This window comes from Dreissena polymorpha, chromosome 9 (assembly GCF_020536995.1).
Source record: "Dreissena polymorpha isolate Duluth1 chromosome 9, UMN_Dpol_1.0, whole genome shotgun sequence".
In the NCBI taxonomy this organism is placed as follows: Eukaryota; Metazoa; Mollusca; class Bivalvia; order Myida; family Dreissenidae; genus Dreissena; species Dreissena polymorpha.
In genome coordinates this window covers 47558369-47578048 of record NC_068363.1, presented here as the reverse complement: position 1 = coordinate 47578048, position 19680 = coordinate 47558369, and the positions used below count along the sequence as shown (strand labels likewise).

General features: G+C 39.0%; 1 protein-coding gene across 1 annotated transcript; it reads left to right on the top strand.

The window, feature by feature from the left end:
- Positions 1-14989: 14989 nt before the first annotated feature.
- Positions 14990-19373, top strand: LOC127846014 (latrophilin-like protein 1). Its single transcript, XM_052377195.1, has 5 exons — positions 14990-15034; positions 15373-15479; positions 17977-18079; positions 18354-18446; positions 19218-19373. The coding sequence occupies exons 1-5, from the start codon at positions 14990-14992 to the stop codon at positions 19371-19373; spliced, it is 504 nt and encodes a 167-aa protein (XP_052233155.1).
- Positions 19374-19680: the final 307 nt, after the last annotated feature.

Here is a 19680-nt window from a genome sequence, read left to right as displayed (position 1 = left end):
GACCCTGATGAGACGCCGCATGATGCGGCGTCTCATCAGGGTCTGCACTGTTTGTTTAAAAGAATTTCTGTAAGAAATATTCTAAATATAGAAACAAATATACTATACATCCCAAATTTTGGAAATAAATTGATCCAATTTAGAAGGATGGGAGAGTCCACTAGGCAAAAATGAGTTAAAGTATTTTTTACACAACTTTGTTTTGAGCTCTGTTTATTGGTTAAAATAAATGTCAAGATATTGAACAATGACTATTCTTTATACTGGCATTCTTTATTATGAATTGATAAAATGAGTAATCCAGTTTTTCAGTTTTCAAGGTTATATTATTATGTCTTGGTGAAAAAGGGCCCAGAAATGTTTAAACAGTTTGTGTTTAAAACCAAAGGTATGTTTATGTAGCTCAACGTTAATGTATATGTTGTATATATTGTTAATGATATTGTTTGGATGGATCAAATATAATAATTTGCTTTTATACTTTGTCTGATACGGGCCACAGCATCTGCTGTATATGCTAGTACCTGTTTATATTTAAAGTAGATGGGTTTTATTCTGACCTATGAACTTTTATTCATAACTGGGTTTAACTCATGTGCACACAGTGACATCCCAGATGGGCATGTGCAGTCCATACAGGGAGGACTCTTTTTGTTGTGGAATTCTGTTTAAAGGAAGTCTCCTCTACACAAAAATCTAGTATAGATGGAAAGTGTCGTTCCTGATTAGCATGTGCCTGCTGCCTCAAGTGACAACATGTAAGGCACATGTCGTTCCTGATTAGCATGTGCGTGCTGCCTCAAGTGACAACATATAAGGCACATGTCGTACCTGATTAGCATGTGCGTGCTGCCTCAAGTGACAACATGTAAGGCACATGTCGTACCTGATTAGCATGTGGGTGCTGCCTGAAGTGACAACATGTAAGGCACATGTCGTACCTGATTAGCATGTGGGTGCTGCCTCAAGTGACAACATGTAAGGCACATGTGTGTGCTGCCTCAAGTGACAACATGTAAGGCACATGTGTGTGCTGCCTCAAGTGACAACATGTAAGGCACATGTGCGTGCTGCCTCAAGTGACAACATGTAAGGCATATGTCGTTCCTGATTAGCATGTGCGTGCTGCCTCAAGTGACAACATATAAGGCACATGTCGTACCTGATTAGCATGTGCGTGCTGCCTCAAGTGACAACATATAAGGCACATGTCGTACCTGATTAGCATGTGCGTGCTGCCTCAAGTGACAACATATAAGGCACATGTCGTACCTGATTAGCATGTGCGTGCTGCCTCAAGTGACAACATATAAGGCACATGTCGTTCCTGATTAGCATGTGCGTGCTGCCTCAAGTGACAACATGTAAGGCACATGTCGTACCTGATTAGCATGTGCGTGCTGCCTCAAGTGACAACATGCATGCTGCCTCAAGTGACAACATATAAGGCACATGTCGTACCTGATTAGCATGCGCGTGCTGCCTCAAGTGACAACATATAAGGCACATGTCGTTCCTGATTAGCATGTGCGTGCTGCCTCAAGTGACAACATGTAAGGCACATGTCGTACCTGATTAGCATGTGCGTGCTGCCTCAAGTGACAACATATAAGGCACATGTCGTACCTGATTAGCATGTGCGTGCTGCCTCAAGTGACAACATATAAGGCACATGTCGTTCCTGATTAGCATGTGCGTGCTGCCTCAAGTGACAACATGTAAGGCACATGTCGTACCTGATTAGCATGCGCGTGCTGCCTCAAGTGACAACATGTAAGGCACATGTGTGTGCTGCCTCAAGTGACAACATGTAAGGCACATGTCGTACCTGATTAGCATGCGCGTGCTGCCTCAAGTGACAACATATAAGGCACATGTCGTACCTGATTAGCATGTGGGTGCTGCCTCAAGTGACAACATGTAAGGCACATGTGTGTGCTGCCTCAAGTGACAACATGTAAGGCACATGTGTGTGCTGCCTCAAGTGACAACATGTAAGGCACATGTGCGTGCTGCCTCAAGTGACAACATGTAAGGCATATGTCGTTCCTGATTAACATGTGGGTGCTGCCTCAAGTGACAACATATAAGGCACATGTCGTTCCTGATTAGCATGTGGGTGCTGCCTCAAGTGACAACATATAAGGCACATGTCGTTCCTGATTAGCATGTGGGTGCTGCCTCAAGTGACAACATATAAGGCACATGTCGTACCTGATTAGCATGTGCGTGCTGCCTCAAGTGACAACATGTAAGGCATATGCATTAAGCCAGATTTCCCAGAGACTGTCTCAAGTTTACCATGTATCAGTCTTGAATTCCATTGTCCATCGGCTATTGTTAATTATTCATTACTGAATTTTAGAATATGAATTTTCGCTGTCACATTGCCTGATTTAGTCATTGCAGTCATGATCAACCTTTTAAAAAAAATTGCATAGCTTATGGGGTAAATTTACATGGTTTCTTGTATTTTGGTTATGCCACTTGGGAACTTCATTCATTCCAGTTGGGAAAAAAGTTGAGATTAGATATTGGAAATGAATAGAGCCTAACAAATAAGGGGGCACTAAATTCATTATATAATACATAGAATGTTAATGGATTTTTGGAAAAGAGCTTACGATATATAGTGTGGGAATGGCAGCTTAAATTTTCATACAATTTTACGCCATTTTAGGGGTAATAATGACATCAGTCAGTCGTCACACAAGTTTTATTTCAAACATGTATCCTTGAAATACCTTTTCACTGTCGGAAAATAACACAACGCAAAATCTGATTTAATAGTCTATATTCGATGCTTTTGTACAACATTTTCCAGCATCTGAAATATTTTGACTTTTTTTTTTTTTAGTAAAAGAAATATGACAATGAACAATCATACTTTTGATTGTTATTCTTATAATAAAGCATTTTTATCATTTGTAAAGCAAATTATCAGTTGTTAATGCATTGTTTATTAATCACTTTGTATGAATAATAACAATAACTCTTTCTTTTTCATCAGTGCTGTGGATATCCTATGGCATGTCTCTCATGCAGGTAAATCGACTGTGAGAGAATTCCATATAAGGAATGCCTCGTATTAGAACACTATTTTCATTATTATTATTTATTTTATTTTTATGCAGACACATTGTTGATTGTAATTTACTTTTTGCAATTTACTTATCTATAGACATGTAACTTATTTGATATTTTCCAACCCCTGTCTTGGGTTTCAACCCATTAATTTTCTGCTTAATAAAAAGTTGCATAGTTAAGATGTAATGCTTTGTACTTATTTTGATCTTAAGAATTCATTGCTTCAATATAAACAAATTTTGATATGATAGTTATACATGTTTTTAACAAAGCATGCACATATATACATGCATTACCGTTTTGTGAGCGTGTGTTTTTTAGCTCTGATTCAGTACTAACATTACTTCAAACTTGTCTTTTCTGTGAAACCCAATTTAATGATTTTCCATGCATTTAAGTTCTCATTATACACATTTAGAAAGATATCACTAAGTTTCAACATCTGTAATTGGAGTTGTGTTTAATTGATTGATTGCTACGTGCCCAAGTGTAATTTATTTAACTGTTTCTGTCAGGAATTACATATTTGTCAAATTAACAGTCAACCATTAAACTGAATGACAAATTGCTGAAAAAGTTTCTAACTGGTAATGACAATAAAGTCATGGTCTGTTATTGAGTGAACAAAAAACTGTGCATTATTAATACATGTACTTGACAGATTTTAACATAATTCAACAAGCATTTAGTCACACTGACATAGAGTTTAGAAAAGCAAGCATTTCTTGAGTTGTATTCTGAGAAAACTGGGCATAATGCATGTGCGTTGTGCCGTAAAATGTCGTCCCAGGTTAGCCTGTGCAGTCCACACAGGCTAATCAGGGATGACACTTTCTGTCTAGGGTAAACTAGATTTTTGCTAAGAAGAGACTTCATTGAAACGAAAAATGTCATAAAAGCGGAAGGCGTCGTCCCTGATTAGCCTGTGCGGACTGCACAGGCTAATCTTGGACGACACTTTACGCACATGCATTATGCCTAGTTTTCTCAGAACGCCATATATGAGAAACAAATTATGGCAAAACACTACTTTAGCTATCATGTCTTCATGTATGTTTCTTGAGTGTTGTGTTTGCTGCATTTTTATTGATAAAGATATTGTCTTTATGGCGATTTATTATTCTATTTTACTATCTATGCATTCCTTGTAAACAAACAAGTTATTTCTTAGGTAAAATGTTTATGTGTGACCTATTGTTAGTATAAGGACTGACTATTGTGGGCCATTTAAATATCTTAATTTTATATAGATGTTAATTCTTAGTTGGTCATCATTTACCCTTTACCACTCCGAAACCCACTTTGATGCTTTTAAAGTCCTTTAGAAAATACAATTATTTAAGTCCTTTCTTAATATATTCAAGTTTGAAAGGCTTCATCTTCAACCCTTAGATACTGATGAGCAGCAAACAGCATAAAACATGAACAGACTGTGAGTTACTCGCAGGCTGTTTCTGGTTTTATGCTGTTTGCACATAACCATTTTCACTTTGCTTCTGAGTGGGAAAGGGTTAAGAAAACACTCAGATGTTTGTAAGAGAAGCGATTTGTGCTGTAGACATACTGATTGATGTATTGTTGTTTTTAAATATGTCTTATGGCAGATTTTTGCACTGTAGAAAATAGTGTTATAACGGATTTAATTATATATTTAGTGTTTATAAAACATTATAGATCAGTTCTGAATTATATACTACTTGATTACTTTCAAGTGAGAATTGTACATAAGGCAAGTCGAGATGTAAAGTACTTGACTTCTGTCAACTGATAGTTAACATCGGGCAAGTCAAGGTGTGTAACAGGACGACATTTGAAAACTTGCAGAAAATCATTGGTTGGTTCATGGCATACTAGGGCTTGTATCCACAAACAAGACTTAACCCTTTCCAACTTAGATACGTATTTACGCATTTATAGTCCCTTAAATTTAAATTGAATTAAAGGCCTTTCTGACTAGATTTAAAGGCTTCATTTCCAACCCTTAGATACTGATGAGCAGCAAACAGCACAAAACCTGAACAGACTGCGAGTTACTGGCAGCTGTTCTGGTTTTATGCTGTTTGCACATAGCCATTTTCACTTTGCTTCTGAGTGGGAAAGGGTTAAGTCTTAACATGAAGAATGTTCTTTGTCTTTGTTCTAAAACTATGAATAAGTTCAATATGGCAAGAAATTGTATACCACAATCTTCCTGATCCACACTTCGTCATTTAAAACAAATAATGTATGACTGAAGCAAAAAAAGCATACCATGTAGATATTCAATTTTTAACTCTATGTGCATGCGGGGAAATTTGTCGTCTGCTAAAATGTTGTTTGCTGAATGTCTAAAATTAGCATTTTCTTTGATATTTTTCAAAGAATACTATCAGAATAGCAAACAGTTTGGATCCTGATGAGACGCCACGTTCTGTGGCGTCTCATCTGGATCCAAACTGTTTGCAAAGGTCTTCAAAATTCGGTTCCAGCACTGAAAGAGTTAATGTATTTTCTTGGTTTTAATTATTTTGTTTATTCTTAAGTAGATCTATAAGACTGGTTTGGTGAATATAGGGCCAGGCTTTCATTATTACTTTTTTGGAATTCCAACATGAACTATGTGTATAAAAAAGATGTTGACTAAATCATACATGTCATGTAAAATATCACGTGTTCAAACTGAATCATGTTGTATTGTCAGAGAGCGTCTTTTCGACAGTATCCGTGTTGCTTGTTGCTTACATTGCTTATGAAATCGTTTTTGTAGATGTTAAAAACGATATGTTTTCGTTTTCTATCATATGAACAATGTGCAATATTTGTCTTATATTTCTGTAATTAATGTGATGTTATCATGGCTTTGAATTACTGTGTAAGCAATACATTATCAATAAATTTAATACAAAATCAAGTCGAAGTACTTTTTGAAAATATATTTGCAGATGTGTTGCCATAATAACAGTACTGGCAGCCTTTTTTCAGTGAGCCTTGCTTTTGAAAAAGGGAGCTTAATGCATGTGCGTAAAGTGTCGTCCTATATTAGCATGTGCAGTCTGCACAGGCTAGTCTTGGACGACACTCTCAGCTTTCATGGTACTTTTCTTTGATAGAAAATCTCTATTTAGCGAAAATCAAGCTAAGGCGGAAAGTGTCTTTCCTGATTAGCCCCTGCGGACCGTACAGCCTAATCTGGGGCTACACTTCACGACTGATTAGCCCCTGCGGACCGTACAGCCCAATCTGGGGCTACACTTCCTACTGATTAGCCCCTGCGGACCGTACAGCCCAATCTGGGGCTACACTTCCTACTGATTAGCCCCTGCGGACCGTACAGCCCAATCTGGGGCTACACTTCCTACTGATTAGCCCCTGCGGACCGTACAGCCCAATCTGGGGCTACACTTTCTACTGATTAGCCCCTGCGGACCGTACAGCCTAATCTGGGGCTACACTTACTACTGATTAGCCCCTGCGGACCGTACAGCCCAATCTGGGGCTACACTTCCTACTGATTAGCCCCTGCGGACCGTACAGCCCAATCTGGGGCTACACTTCCTACTGATTAGCCCCTGCGGACCGTACAGCCCAATCTGGGGCTACACTTCCTACTGATTAGTCCCTGCGGACCGTACAGCCCAATCTGGGGCTACACTTCACGACTGATTAGCCCCTGCGGACCGTACAGCCTAATCTGGGGCTACACTTCCTACTGATTAGCCCCTGCGGACCGTACAGCCTAATCTGGGGCTACACTTCCTACTGATTAGCCCCTGCGGACCGTACAGCCCAATCTGGGGCTACACTTCCTACTGATTAGCCCCTGCGGACCGTACAGCCCAATCTGGGGCTACACTTCACGACTGATTAGCCCCTGCGGACCGTACAGCCCAATCTGGGGCTACACTTCCTACTGATTAGCCCCTGCGGACCGTACAGCCCAATCTGGGGCTACACTTCCTACTGATTAGCCCCAGCGGACCGTACAGCCTAATCTGGGGCTACACTTCCTACTGATTAGCCCCTGCGGACCGTACAGCCCAATCTGGGGCTACACTTCCTACTGATTAGCCCCTGCGGACCGTACAGCCCAATCTGGGGCTACACTTCCTACTGATTAGCCCTTGCGGACCGTACAGCCTAATCTGGGGCTACACTTCCTACTGATTAGTCCCTGCGGACCGTACAGCCTAATCTGGGGCTACACTTCACGACTGATTAGCCCCTGCAGACCGTACAGCCTAATCTGGGGCTACACTTCCTACTGATTAGTCCCTGCGGACCGTACAGCCTAATCTGGGGCTACACTTCCTACTGATTAGTCCCTGCGGACCGTACAGCCCAATCTGGGGCTACACTTCCTACTGATTAGCCCCTGCGGACCGTACAGCCCAATCTGGGGCTACACTTCCTACTGATTAGCCCCTGCGGACCGTACAGCCCAATCTGGGGCTACACTTCCTACTGATTAGTCCCTGCGGACCGTACAGCCTAATCTGGGGCTACACTTCCTACTGATTAGCCCCTGCGGACCGTACAGCCCAATCTGGGGCTACACTTCCTACTGATTAGCCCCTGCGGACCGTACAGCCCAATCTGGGGCTACACTTCCTACTGATTAGCCCCTGCGGACCGTACAGCCTGATCTGGGGCTACACTTCCTACTGATTAGTCCCTGCGGACCGTACAGCCTAATCTGGGGCTACACTTCCTACTGATTAGTCCCTGCGGACCGTACAGCCTAATCTGGGGCTACACTTCCTACTGATTAGTCCCTGTGGACCGTACAGCCCAATCTGGGGCTACACTTCCTACTGATTAGCCCCTGCGGACCGTACAGCCCAATCTGGGGCTACACTTCCTACTGATTAGCCCCTGCGGACCGTACAGCCTAATCTGGGGCTACACTTCCTACTGATTAGTCCCTGCGGACCGTACAGCCTAATCTGGGGCTACACTTCCTACTGATTAGTCCCTGCGGACCGTACAGCCCAATCTGGGGCTACACTTCCTACTGATTAGCCCCTGCGGACCGTACAGCCTAATCTGGGGCTACACTTCACGACTGATTAGCCCCTGCGGACCGTACAGCCCAATCTGGGGCTACACTTCCTACTGATTAGCCCCTGCGGACCGTACAGCCTAATCTGGGGCTACACTTCCTACTGATTAGTCCCTGCGGACCGTACAGCCCAATCTGGGGCTACACTTCACGACTGATTAGCCCCTGCGGACCGTACAGCCCAATCTGGGGCTACACTTCCTACTGATTAGTCCCTGCGGACCGTACAGCCCAATCTGGGGCTACACTTCCTACTGATTAGCCCCTGCGGACCGTACAGCCCAATCTGGGGCTACACTTCCTACTGATTAGCCCCTGCGGACCGTACAGCCCAATCTGGGGCTACACTTCCTACTGATTAGCCCCTGCGGACCGTACAGCCCAATCTGGGGCTACACTTCCTACTGATTAGCCCCTGCGGACCGTACAGCCCAATCTGGGGCTACACTTCACGAACATGTATTAAGCCCCGTTTTCGCAGAGCGAGGCTTAAATTACTGTTCTAATTATCGGTCACATTTATCTTGTTTGCAGTACTTTAAAAAACTAAAACAAAAAAAACACAAGTATTGTAAAGGGTTAAACATTTATATTTATTTATTTTAACAGCATTATAACATGTTGATATAAATGTGCATGTAATCAAAATGCCGTGTAAAAAGATACATTGCAGCGGGCTTCTCAGATACATCTGGTCGCTTAGGTCAGCGATGGATTAACGCGAGATTTCCATCGAGATTATGGACGTTTATGAGCAGTTATCGATGATTTATATCCAAAGTTCCACTCCAACATGCTGTCCAAAATGTCATATTAGTCAAATCCTAAGGTTCGTTTCGTTAGTGGTCGCATTCAGCGGATAGCATAGACACGTTTAATGATATCGAAATCATTTCAGACGCGTTCTATGAAAACTAGGATTAATGCATGTGTGTCGTGTCGTCCCAGATTAACCTGTATTGTTTGCACAGGCTTATCAGGGACAAAACTTTCCGCCTAATAAATAGTATACTGGATTTTCGTTAAGGAGGAAATTACTTTAAACAAGAAATTCCGTAAAAGCGTCAAGTGTCGTTCCTGATTAGCCTGTGCGGACTGCACATGTATTTAGCCCAGTTTTCACAGAACGTGGCCCCTTTAAGCGTAAAGGACCCTTCGTATGTCGAGGATGTACAACTCGTGCCTGCCCACCACGTCGTCCTAGTGGATCCGAGCCGGCCCACATCGTTGTTATCACAGATATAGTGATCTCGTATTACACTCTACCTGTGTCAACAGCGACATGGTACCAGGGTTCGAGGGCTCCTTTTCAGTTCGCCATTTTCCTTTTACTGATCAATTGATAATGTCGCCTGTTTCAACTTCTTCTCCTTCCTATTTAGTTGTAGGCATGATGCGTTCGATTTATGCACGCAACGTTATTTTTTACCACCGTAAGGATTAACAATTTGTCAGTAGCAAGATTTACTTTCAAATTTTGCTAAAAATTTCGTTAAACGAAAAAGGAAAATGTAAATAAGTTTACCTAGTATATGAAATATTCATAAGCTAAACATGACGCACAACTATCCAAAACAAACTCCTTTTTATCTAATTTAATAAAGTCATGCTTTAAAATAAGCATTATAAAGTTAACCAATGTGGGATTTCTTATTTGCCTAGACTAATTCGAACCGATGCGCACGTCAACCGTTATATACTCGGAGGAATAATTACAGACACATATGTTGTTAGCTTTCTTAACTTTGTAGCTATTGACTGTCCCAGCAAACTCGCGATCTGAATAGAATTGAATGAGACCTTTCCTATAGGCCGTCATCTTGGTTTTATAGAAAATAATTGCAATCTTAATTTGAAATAACGTTCATTATTACACTGAAAACGTCACAATGTTACTCCATTGGTAACACGTGCAGCGGGCGTCACAGATGTCGATAGGGTATCGATTTATGACACGTGGTCACGTATTCCAAATCGCGGGGTGATTGCCACTGCATATGATTATGTTCAATACTGTTTTAAATCAATTTATTTTTTTGAATATTTTAGTTTAGAGGAGCAAAAATAATGAAGCAAACTATAATTCAAAATCCTTTAATTGTTATTCCTATTTAAACACATGTTAATATAATTTTCTTAAACAAAAAGTGATTGCATTGTTTAAGAATTTAAATAATCTTATTAAAATAATCAAGTGTTTTCAGTATGAATACAAGCTGCTGGATAAAATTCCATATTTTTCCATTTTTTTGACGGTTTAGTTTCATACATAGCATTAACAACGATACTATGTCTTGATATGATAAACATATCATATAAGTGCATATAACACTTAGATAAACTGTAAATACAAAATGTATAACAAATGAAGTAAGTGATTATGGATTGTAAGCGTGATACAAAAATAATGATGACGATGGAAATGAATCATACATGGAATCAATGAAAATGATTGAAACAATAAAGGACACAAACGTATACAAGTAAAACGCATATTAAAGTAGAAATACTATCATATTTTCTTCCCATTTTTCTGAAATTTTCCAATACTGAATTACATTACAAAATTATTCCATTTATGTGTATGTTTTTCAGTTTTACCCTCCAGCTTGCATTTATCTCTTTGATTTTTAGTTTGTATTTTAAAATATTCCAAAATCTCATAAAAAAATTGGTGAACATCGTTGATATTTGCATTTAAATATAAAATATTTTCCTAGTAATACAATAAAATTGACACAGTTTGAGCATGTTCTATTGTTGATAAAAATATTACAAAGTGAAATACATTCATAAAACAATTTAAAATCAGTAGAAATGCTAAGTTGATTTTCTATATATATCTCAACGTTGGTCCAAAAATGTGAAGATTAGGACAATACCAAAACAAATGCATATTTGTTTTAACAGAAATTGAACATAAATCACAAAGACTAGATTCTACAATGCCATATTTAAACATATTTTCGTTGTTGATATTTATACTGAAACGTTTTTAAGGAGGAATCGATTGTGATTGAATATTATTAGTTCATATTGATTCCCGATGTAACTGTTTATTAAAAAGCATTTCCCATTTTTGTTCGTGTTTTTTAGCTCACCTGAGCACAACGTGCTCATGGTGAGCTTTTGTGATCGCCTTTTGTCCGTCGTGCGTCGTGTTTCGTGCGTCGTTACCCGTCAACATTTGCCTTGTTAACACCCCAGAGGCCACATTTATTGTCCGATCTTCATGAAATTTGGTCAGAAGATTCATACCAATAATATCTTGGACGAGTTCGAAAATGATGCCGGTTGGTTGAAAGCCAGGGGGCGGGGCATTTTTCCTTATATGGCTATAGTAAAACCTTGTTAACACTCTACAGGCCACATTTATTTTCCAATCTTCATGAAACTTGGTCAGAAGATTGGTCTCAATGATATCTTGGAAGAGTTTGAAAATGATTACGTTTGCTTGAAAAACATGGCTGCCAAGGAGCGGGGCATTTATCCGTATATGGCTGTATATGGCTATAGTAAAATCTTGTGAACACTCTAGAGGCCACATTTATCGTTTGATCTACATAAAACTTGGTCAGAAGATTCATTCCAATAATATCTTGGACGAGTTCGAAAATGATGCAGGTTGGTTGAAAAACATGGCCGCCAGGGGGCGGGGCATTTTTCCTTATATGGCTTTAGTAAAACCGTGTTAACACTCTAGAGGCCACATTTAATTTCCGATCTTCATGAAACTTGGTCAGAAGATTTGTCCCAATGATATCTTGGATGAGTTTGAAAATCGTAACCTTTGCTTGAAAAACATGGCTGCAAAGGGGCGGGGCTTTTTTCCTTATATGGCTAAATATTGGTATAGTAAAATTTTGTTAACACTCTAGGGGCCACATTTATTTCCAATCTCATGAAACTTGGTCAGAAGATTCATCCCGATAATATCTTCGACGCGTTCGAAAATGATGCCGATTGGTTGAAAAATGGCCACCAGGGGGTGGGGGCATTTTTCCTAATATGGCTATAGTAAAATCTTGTTAACACTCCAGAGGCCACATTTACTTTCCGATCTTAATGAAACTTGGTCAGAAGATTTGTCCCGTTAATATCTTGGATTAGTTCAAAAATGGTGCCGGTTGGGTCAAAAAACATGGCTGCCAGGGGCGGGGCAGTTTTCCTTATATGGCTTTAGTAAAACCGTGTTAACACTTTTTTTTAATTTCATCGTCTGGATTGTTTAAAAATGTTAATGGATATATAAGTTTAGGAAAAGCGAATGTTTTTAGAACTGTTATTTTTCCTATTCAACTTAGTTTCCCTTTTTGCGAGGAAATTTTTAAGCTCTTTATTTTTGGTTTGATATTATACTGGGTCAGTGTTAGTCAATATATGTTATTCATAATGTTTTTGCAGTTTCCGATGTCCAAAAAAAATTGTGTTATTTAAAAAAATTGTTTGAACATTTTATACGTCATATGCGCAGTACAGGGCATTTATTTTTATTCAATCTTAGGCCTTATACTTATGAAAAAATGTCAAGCGTTTCAATAAGGGTCTCAAATGATTATCTGGACCCACCCAGGAGGAAACATGCATCATCTGCGAAAAGCGTGTGTTTAATTTCTGATATTTCCCCGTTATGCCTGAGATTTTTCAGTTGTGTTTATTTCAATTGCCAATAATTCTATACAAATAATAAATATTAAAGGAAACAGCGGGCAGCCTCGTCTAACACCATTTTATATTCTAAAATATTCAGAAAAGTGACCATTGTTATGCATGACTTAGTATCTTTGTTAACATATAAATCCAATTAATAATTGCGGGGTTGAAACCAAATTTAACTAAACTGTTCCTCATGAAAACATGATCCAGTCTGTCGAATACCTTATTAAAATCTGAGAAAAAAATAGCCCATTTTCAGTGTCAGTATTCACTTTTTCAATAGCTTCTAGCAGGCATCTTACATTTTCTCCTATATACGTTCCTTTCACAAAGCCAGTTTGTTATGTGCCTATCATAGTTGGTAGATTAAAAAAAAATGCAATTGATTTTGATGCTATTCCGTTTTACAAATAAGTAGAGGAATTGTTCTTCAATTATTTAAAGTTAATAGATCTTTGTCTCCTTTTGGAAGTAAAGTTATGATACTTTGTTTTGAATTTCTGTTAAGTCGCCATTATCATAAGAATAATTTAAAGAATTTACTAGGTATTTGTTTACATCTCTCCAAAATATAAATCCGCAGTAATACCATCGAATAACGGGCTTTTGTTGTTTTTCATATCTTTTAAGGCTTCTCCACATTTGATGCTCTATAAAGCGGCAGACTATACTCGATGCATTTAAGCAGCAGACAGTGCTCGATGCATTTAAGCAGCAGACGGTACTCGATGCATTTAAGCAGCAGACGGTACTCGATGCATTTAAGCAGCAGACGGTACTCGATGCATTTAAGCAACAGACTTTACTCGGTGCATTTTAAGGGGCCTTTTCACAGATTTTGGCATGTATTGAAGTTTGTCATAAAATGCTTTATATTGATAAATGTAAACATTGCATCTAACAAGTTCCAGTAAAAGAAAAAGAATACAATTACAACAAAAGTAACCCTCAACTGGGCTCGAACCACTGAATCCTGGAGTCCTGGATTAAAAATCTACCACTTAGACCACTCGGCCATCCGTCCTCCTTCAATGACGGATGTATTTTATACTTAATACTAGTATAAGCAGTCCTCGTAGTTTCACAAAATTTAACGACAACAACAGAACTTTCCAAATTATTCAATCGTTTCGCGTTGTAACGCTTAATAATTTTCATGTTTTGAAATCGTCAAAAGATGCATAAGATGGATATTTTAGAGCATGGTAAATGTTCAATATTACTGTTTCCTCACAAATATAATAAATAAAACGAAAATTTGCAAATCTGAAACAACTTTAATTTTGTCAATTTACCAAAACGTGAAAATGCCACTTTAAGCAGCAGACGGTACTTGATGCATTTAAGCGGCAGACTATACTCGATGCTTTTGAGTTGATGCATCAGATCCTACAAATCGGATAACATGAAACAGACTAGTGTTATTTATTCGTGCATAACTATAATGTTCTATTGTATGCGGTAGATTTGTTGTTGCTTAAGTTTGAATTAAGCAGGTCTACAAATCATTGCAAAAGGTATATTATGCCAACAATGAAATCACTTTTGATGTGCGGTATATAAATATTAATTATAACAAAAACACTAAACGACATCTTTTTGTGCCTAAAAAATTGCACTGCCGGAATTTAAGCTTGTTCTTAGAATACAAAACAACCAAAGCTTCAAGGACACGTAGATTCCATGTTATATGCTGGCGAATGACGCTTTTAGAGTAATTAATTAACCGATAACGTGTCGAGCAATCCGCATTGTCGCTGAAGGGCGGACCAACGCCTGGATAAAAATTTAATTACAGGATGTAGCGCACGATTTCTTTTTTTATACATTAAATTTGAAAATTATCATAATGATGCCACGAATGCTTTTCTTTCAAACACGCTTAATTACAAAAGCGGATTTTGTTATGTAATTAAATATTTAGAGGAAACGATCCTAAAATGTGACGAGGTAAGGTAAAAAACATCGTTTCAAAGAAATTTAAGAATAACGACTCAATACACTGATGCTACGCACATGCGTTAATCGTCTTCAGCTTGCATGAGAAGAAAAGAACATCGAACGTGATTGCTAGTTAATATCCATCCTATTATACAGAAAATCGCAATTGATTGGGGACCGTATAAAGTACGTAGTAGGAGAAACGCCTCGATATATAAGAGTCAGTTAATGGTGAACTGCGTAGTATTGAATAATATCTTCAAGAAAATGGCTTCATACGTGTTTTTGATGCAATTTTGGAATGACACCGAGGTATGTTGTCACTGGTTTTGTTGTAATTTAGGCGTACATAACAATGCTTCAGTTTAGCGAGTGAACACTTCATGCGTATAATCGTTGTACTTAGTCTGCGAATTACAAAATAGCCTTATTTACAGAAGAACGTCTACTTATCAGTAGTCCAGTTGAAGCCAGATTCATAGTCAGGAAATAAAAAATGCCTAGTAACAAGTATTTTCTCGGTATTTCGATGTATTCTAAACAATACGCACATAATTAAGGCGTTTCCTGCCTTCTACGGAATAGTTCCACTATAGCATCTATAAATACGGACCTAACTCAGTAATATGCGACTATTGTTATGGTTACAGACCCTCACCGGTGCCGACATTCACCGACTGACCCAGATTTCGGAGATAGGTGGCGCCATCACTGTGATAGGGTGCATCGTCGGCCTCAGTCTGCTATGTCTGCTGCCGTAAGTCGTTTGCTTATAAAATTGCCTGTTTGGACGAGCTTGATTAGTTTAAACCTATTCATTTAGCTCGATTGTGTCAACAGCGTCAAGCTTATTGTGAAATTTTTAAGTCAGTTGACTGGGTATAATCAGTATTTGGTGTCTTTAATCAGGCATCAAGAGTTTGGATCAAATCTGGGATCTAGTAGATCGTGAGGTGGGTACGGAATCCGGATAGTGCCATCTGTAATATCGCCCTTCTTTCATCAAGGGCGTCACACGATACACGAAGCGATACACGATATTTTGCGCGACACACGATATTTTGCGCGACACACGATATTTTGCACGATACACGAAACGACGCGCGAGAATGTACCACGAAATATCGCCCTTGTGTAGGTAGCCCAAAAGGCCATTTATCGTGGTAAATATCGCGTGTCGCTTCGTGTATCGCGCAAAATATCGAGTATCGCTTTGTGTGTCGTGTGTCACGGTCTGAAATTAGACCGTGATACACAAGATTCGTATAATATGGGCGATATTTGAATAATAAACTATCGTGTATCGCTTCGTGTGTCGCGCAAAATATCGTGTGTCGCTTCGTGTTTCGTGTGTCGCCCTTTGAACGCTAGACAATATATTTTGCGCGATACACGAAGCGACACATGAAATGTTGCGAGATACACGAAGCGACACGCGATATTTACCACGATATCTATCGCCGTTTGGGCTACCAACACAAGGGCGATATTTCGTGGTATAATCTTGCGCGTCGCTTCGTGTATCGCGCAAAATAACGTGTGTCGCTTCGTGTGTCGCGCAAAATATCGTGTATCGCTTCGTGTGGCATGTGTCGCCCTTGATGAAAGAAGGGCGAGATTATAGATGGCACTATCCGGATTCCGTAGGTGGGCATCGCTATGAACTATGAACTACGCAAACGTGAGATGTGCATGCTTGGTTACAGTATTTGTTTATCGATTAAATAAATATTCAAGCAAATAACAAGTAAGCTCACCTATCAAGCATAATATTGTCGCTATAACCTTACATTATATAATAATTTAACTAAGGGCAAATATGTTTTGAAAACAGAATTTTCACACAGCTTGTCGGATCTGTGTTATTACAATAATTTACGTTTGATGATGTTTCTAAACATTACTGAACGAATGAAAATACTTTTCAAATGCTTTTTTGATAATCATCAAATGAACGACAAATTTGAGTTCTGACGCTTTTGCTCTTTTTATACAGGAAATAGAACTACGAGAAGCATGCAATCTCATAAATATCACATGTATTTCGAAGTTTTTAATGGGGCCTTAAAACAGATTATGGCATGTTTCGAAGTTTGTCAATAAATGCTTTATATTGATAAATGTAAATATTGGATCTTAAAAACTCCAGTAAACAATCAAGAATAAAATTTAAAAAAAGAAGAAAACAGTAACCCACAATAAGACTCGAACCACTGAGCCCTGGAGTCCTGGAGTATAAGTCAATGACTCAGACCACTCGGCCATCCGTGCTCATGCAAAGGCGGGTGTATTTTGTACTTTATACATGTATAAGCAATCATCGTAGTTTCACAAAATATAACGACAACAACAGAACAGATTATTCAATCGTATCGTGTTGCAACGCTTTATAATTTTCAGGTTTTTAAATCGTCAAAAGATGCATATAATGGGTATTTTAGAGCATGGACAATGTTCAATATTAGTGTTTCCTCACAAATATCATAACTTGAGCGAACATTTGCGAATCTGAAACAACTTTTTTTAATTTTGGCAATTTACCAAAACGTGAAAAGGCCCCTGTAAAGGTCCTTCCGCGTATGAGGCAGCGTTATGTAAGGACCCGGCGAGTGCATCCTAGCACTCCAAAGTAATTACTTTTAAAGACTCTCGAAAGTTTGGACGAGCGTTAAATAATATCTGCAGTTTCTATATGGCTTTTCCTTAACATTTTTAATTTGACGTGGTCTTGGGCTCTGGCGAGGAAATCCCTCCTGACTGTAATCGTGACCGCCACACAAAATTTAACCCGGGTCGCATAGGTGAGGTCATATAATAACGTCTGATGCATTGAAGGTTTCCGCTGCCAGTCAATTTAAAGTACAGAAGCGTCATACTGCAGATAGTTAGACTGAACTAGGAATCATGCTCAAACCTTTATATATTATCCTTTAAACTTTAAATGGCAGGATTTGAAGCTATAGCTTCATCATCACGTTTCTAGAATCATTATATTGTATCTAAACTGAAAGTCGTTCAGTGAACATCGGTATTAATGCATGTGCGAAAAGTGTCATCCCAGATTACACTGTGCAGTCCGCTCATTCTCACCATTGACAACACTTTCCGCTGAACGGAAATTTTGTTTTATAAAGCCTCTTCTACACGAAAATCCAGTTTAGTACTTTTTCAATGAGCGAGGTACAAAAAAATAGTGTATATAAAATGATTGTACAAGTGTATATGTCAAGTCTTCTTAACTGTTGCCCCGCCAGCGTACGCAGTGACGGTCTCTTCGTCACCGGGAACCTGTGCCTGGTGCTCATGGCGGCCCAGATCTCCTTCATAGGATCCGAGAACACCGGATATCCGGACCCCGTGAGTAACTTGGTCATTTTTCCATTATTAATTAAATACAAAAGTTGCTTTAAACATATGAAAAATACCAAAGAATAAAAATAATTAATAGCGTTGGAAAAGCCTATATGTTTCTTCAAAAAAACATTGAGTACCCTAATCGTAGCGTGATAGATCTAATGTTGATAATTATGTCTAATAAAACGGGTCTGAGTTTAATAAATATATATTAATGTGGACTTTTTCTGGGCTTAAGTCACCTTATCCCAGAGCTTGGCTCCAATGTTTGTTGCAGGTAATGTGCAAGATTGCGACCAGTCTGATCCAATACTTCTTCCTCAGCGTCCACTTCGCCGCGTTCGCCTTCGCCATCTACCTGGGTTCAAAGGTACGTCACGAAAATAGAGGCACACAATTCGCCTATAAGGGGATGTACATCTAGATTTATATAGGGGAGGGGATACGAGACTGCGGAATTGAGTCTTTCCTCTATTATTCTCCAATATCTTCCAATCTGACAAGATCTGCGAAAAGAATATGTCAAATATCTTTTTTATTAAACCATTTAAGCCTAGCGTCTAGAAAAAAGGCCTTGGCAAACAGCGTACACCCAGATAAGACGCCGCATGATGCGGCGTCTCACCTGGGTATACGCTGTTTGCTAAAAGGAATTTCTGCAAAAAAAATTCTAAATATAAGAATATATATACTGGACATCCCTAATTTTGGAAACACATTGATCAAATTTAGAAGGATGGGAGAGTTCACTAGGCAGGCATAAATGGGTTAATAGAAATGCCGCCCCTAACAAATCGTTTGGTGGTTTTCGTTTTGACAGGCTCTTTTTAACCGCAAAATATTTTAGCTGATTTAGCAAAATAAGCTGGACAAAAACAACTGACAAACGGAATTACTTACGCTAAAATCTGAATAAAAAGCAGATGAAGAATATAACATAATAATTTAGTTAAATAGACACGTACAAGTATGTTAGCAAATGAACTATTCCAATTTCCTCTGCAACTTTTGAGCAACAAACGTAAAGCGCGCTTCATGCATGTATATTTTTCGAAAAAGCCTTCTATTCAGCTTGTAGTTATGTATTTGACACTCGGTTTTCATTCTTTATGAGGCGTAAATTAACTTTATCTTATGTCAGTTTGGCCCTTCCTTTCTGAACCAATGTCGACGGCGGGGTCTGTACCTCATCATTATCTGGGTCCTGCCTTTCGTCGTCGTCGTCGTCACCGCCTTGTCCAGGTCAAACTATGTCGGTCCCGGCACGCGGTATAATAGTTTTCAGAATATTTGTTAATATTTGCATTAGATTTACAACATAAAAAAAGTAAATTTACGATTGGTACAACAAATAATATCGTTCCTTTATATGAATGGGTTTCATATTGCATGTTACATTCAATAAGTATATTTGTATAATATCCATGAGGTGCGCCCTGAAATCAATGAGGCCAATCGTTTTTATGCTCCCCCAAATTTTTTTTGGGGGAATCATATAGTCGCCGCTTCGTCCGTCCGTGTGTTTGTCCGTCCGTCCGTCCGTGCACAATCTTTGTCCGGGCTATTTCTCAGCAATTAATGACCGGAATTCAATGAAACTTTAT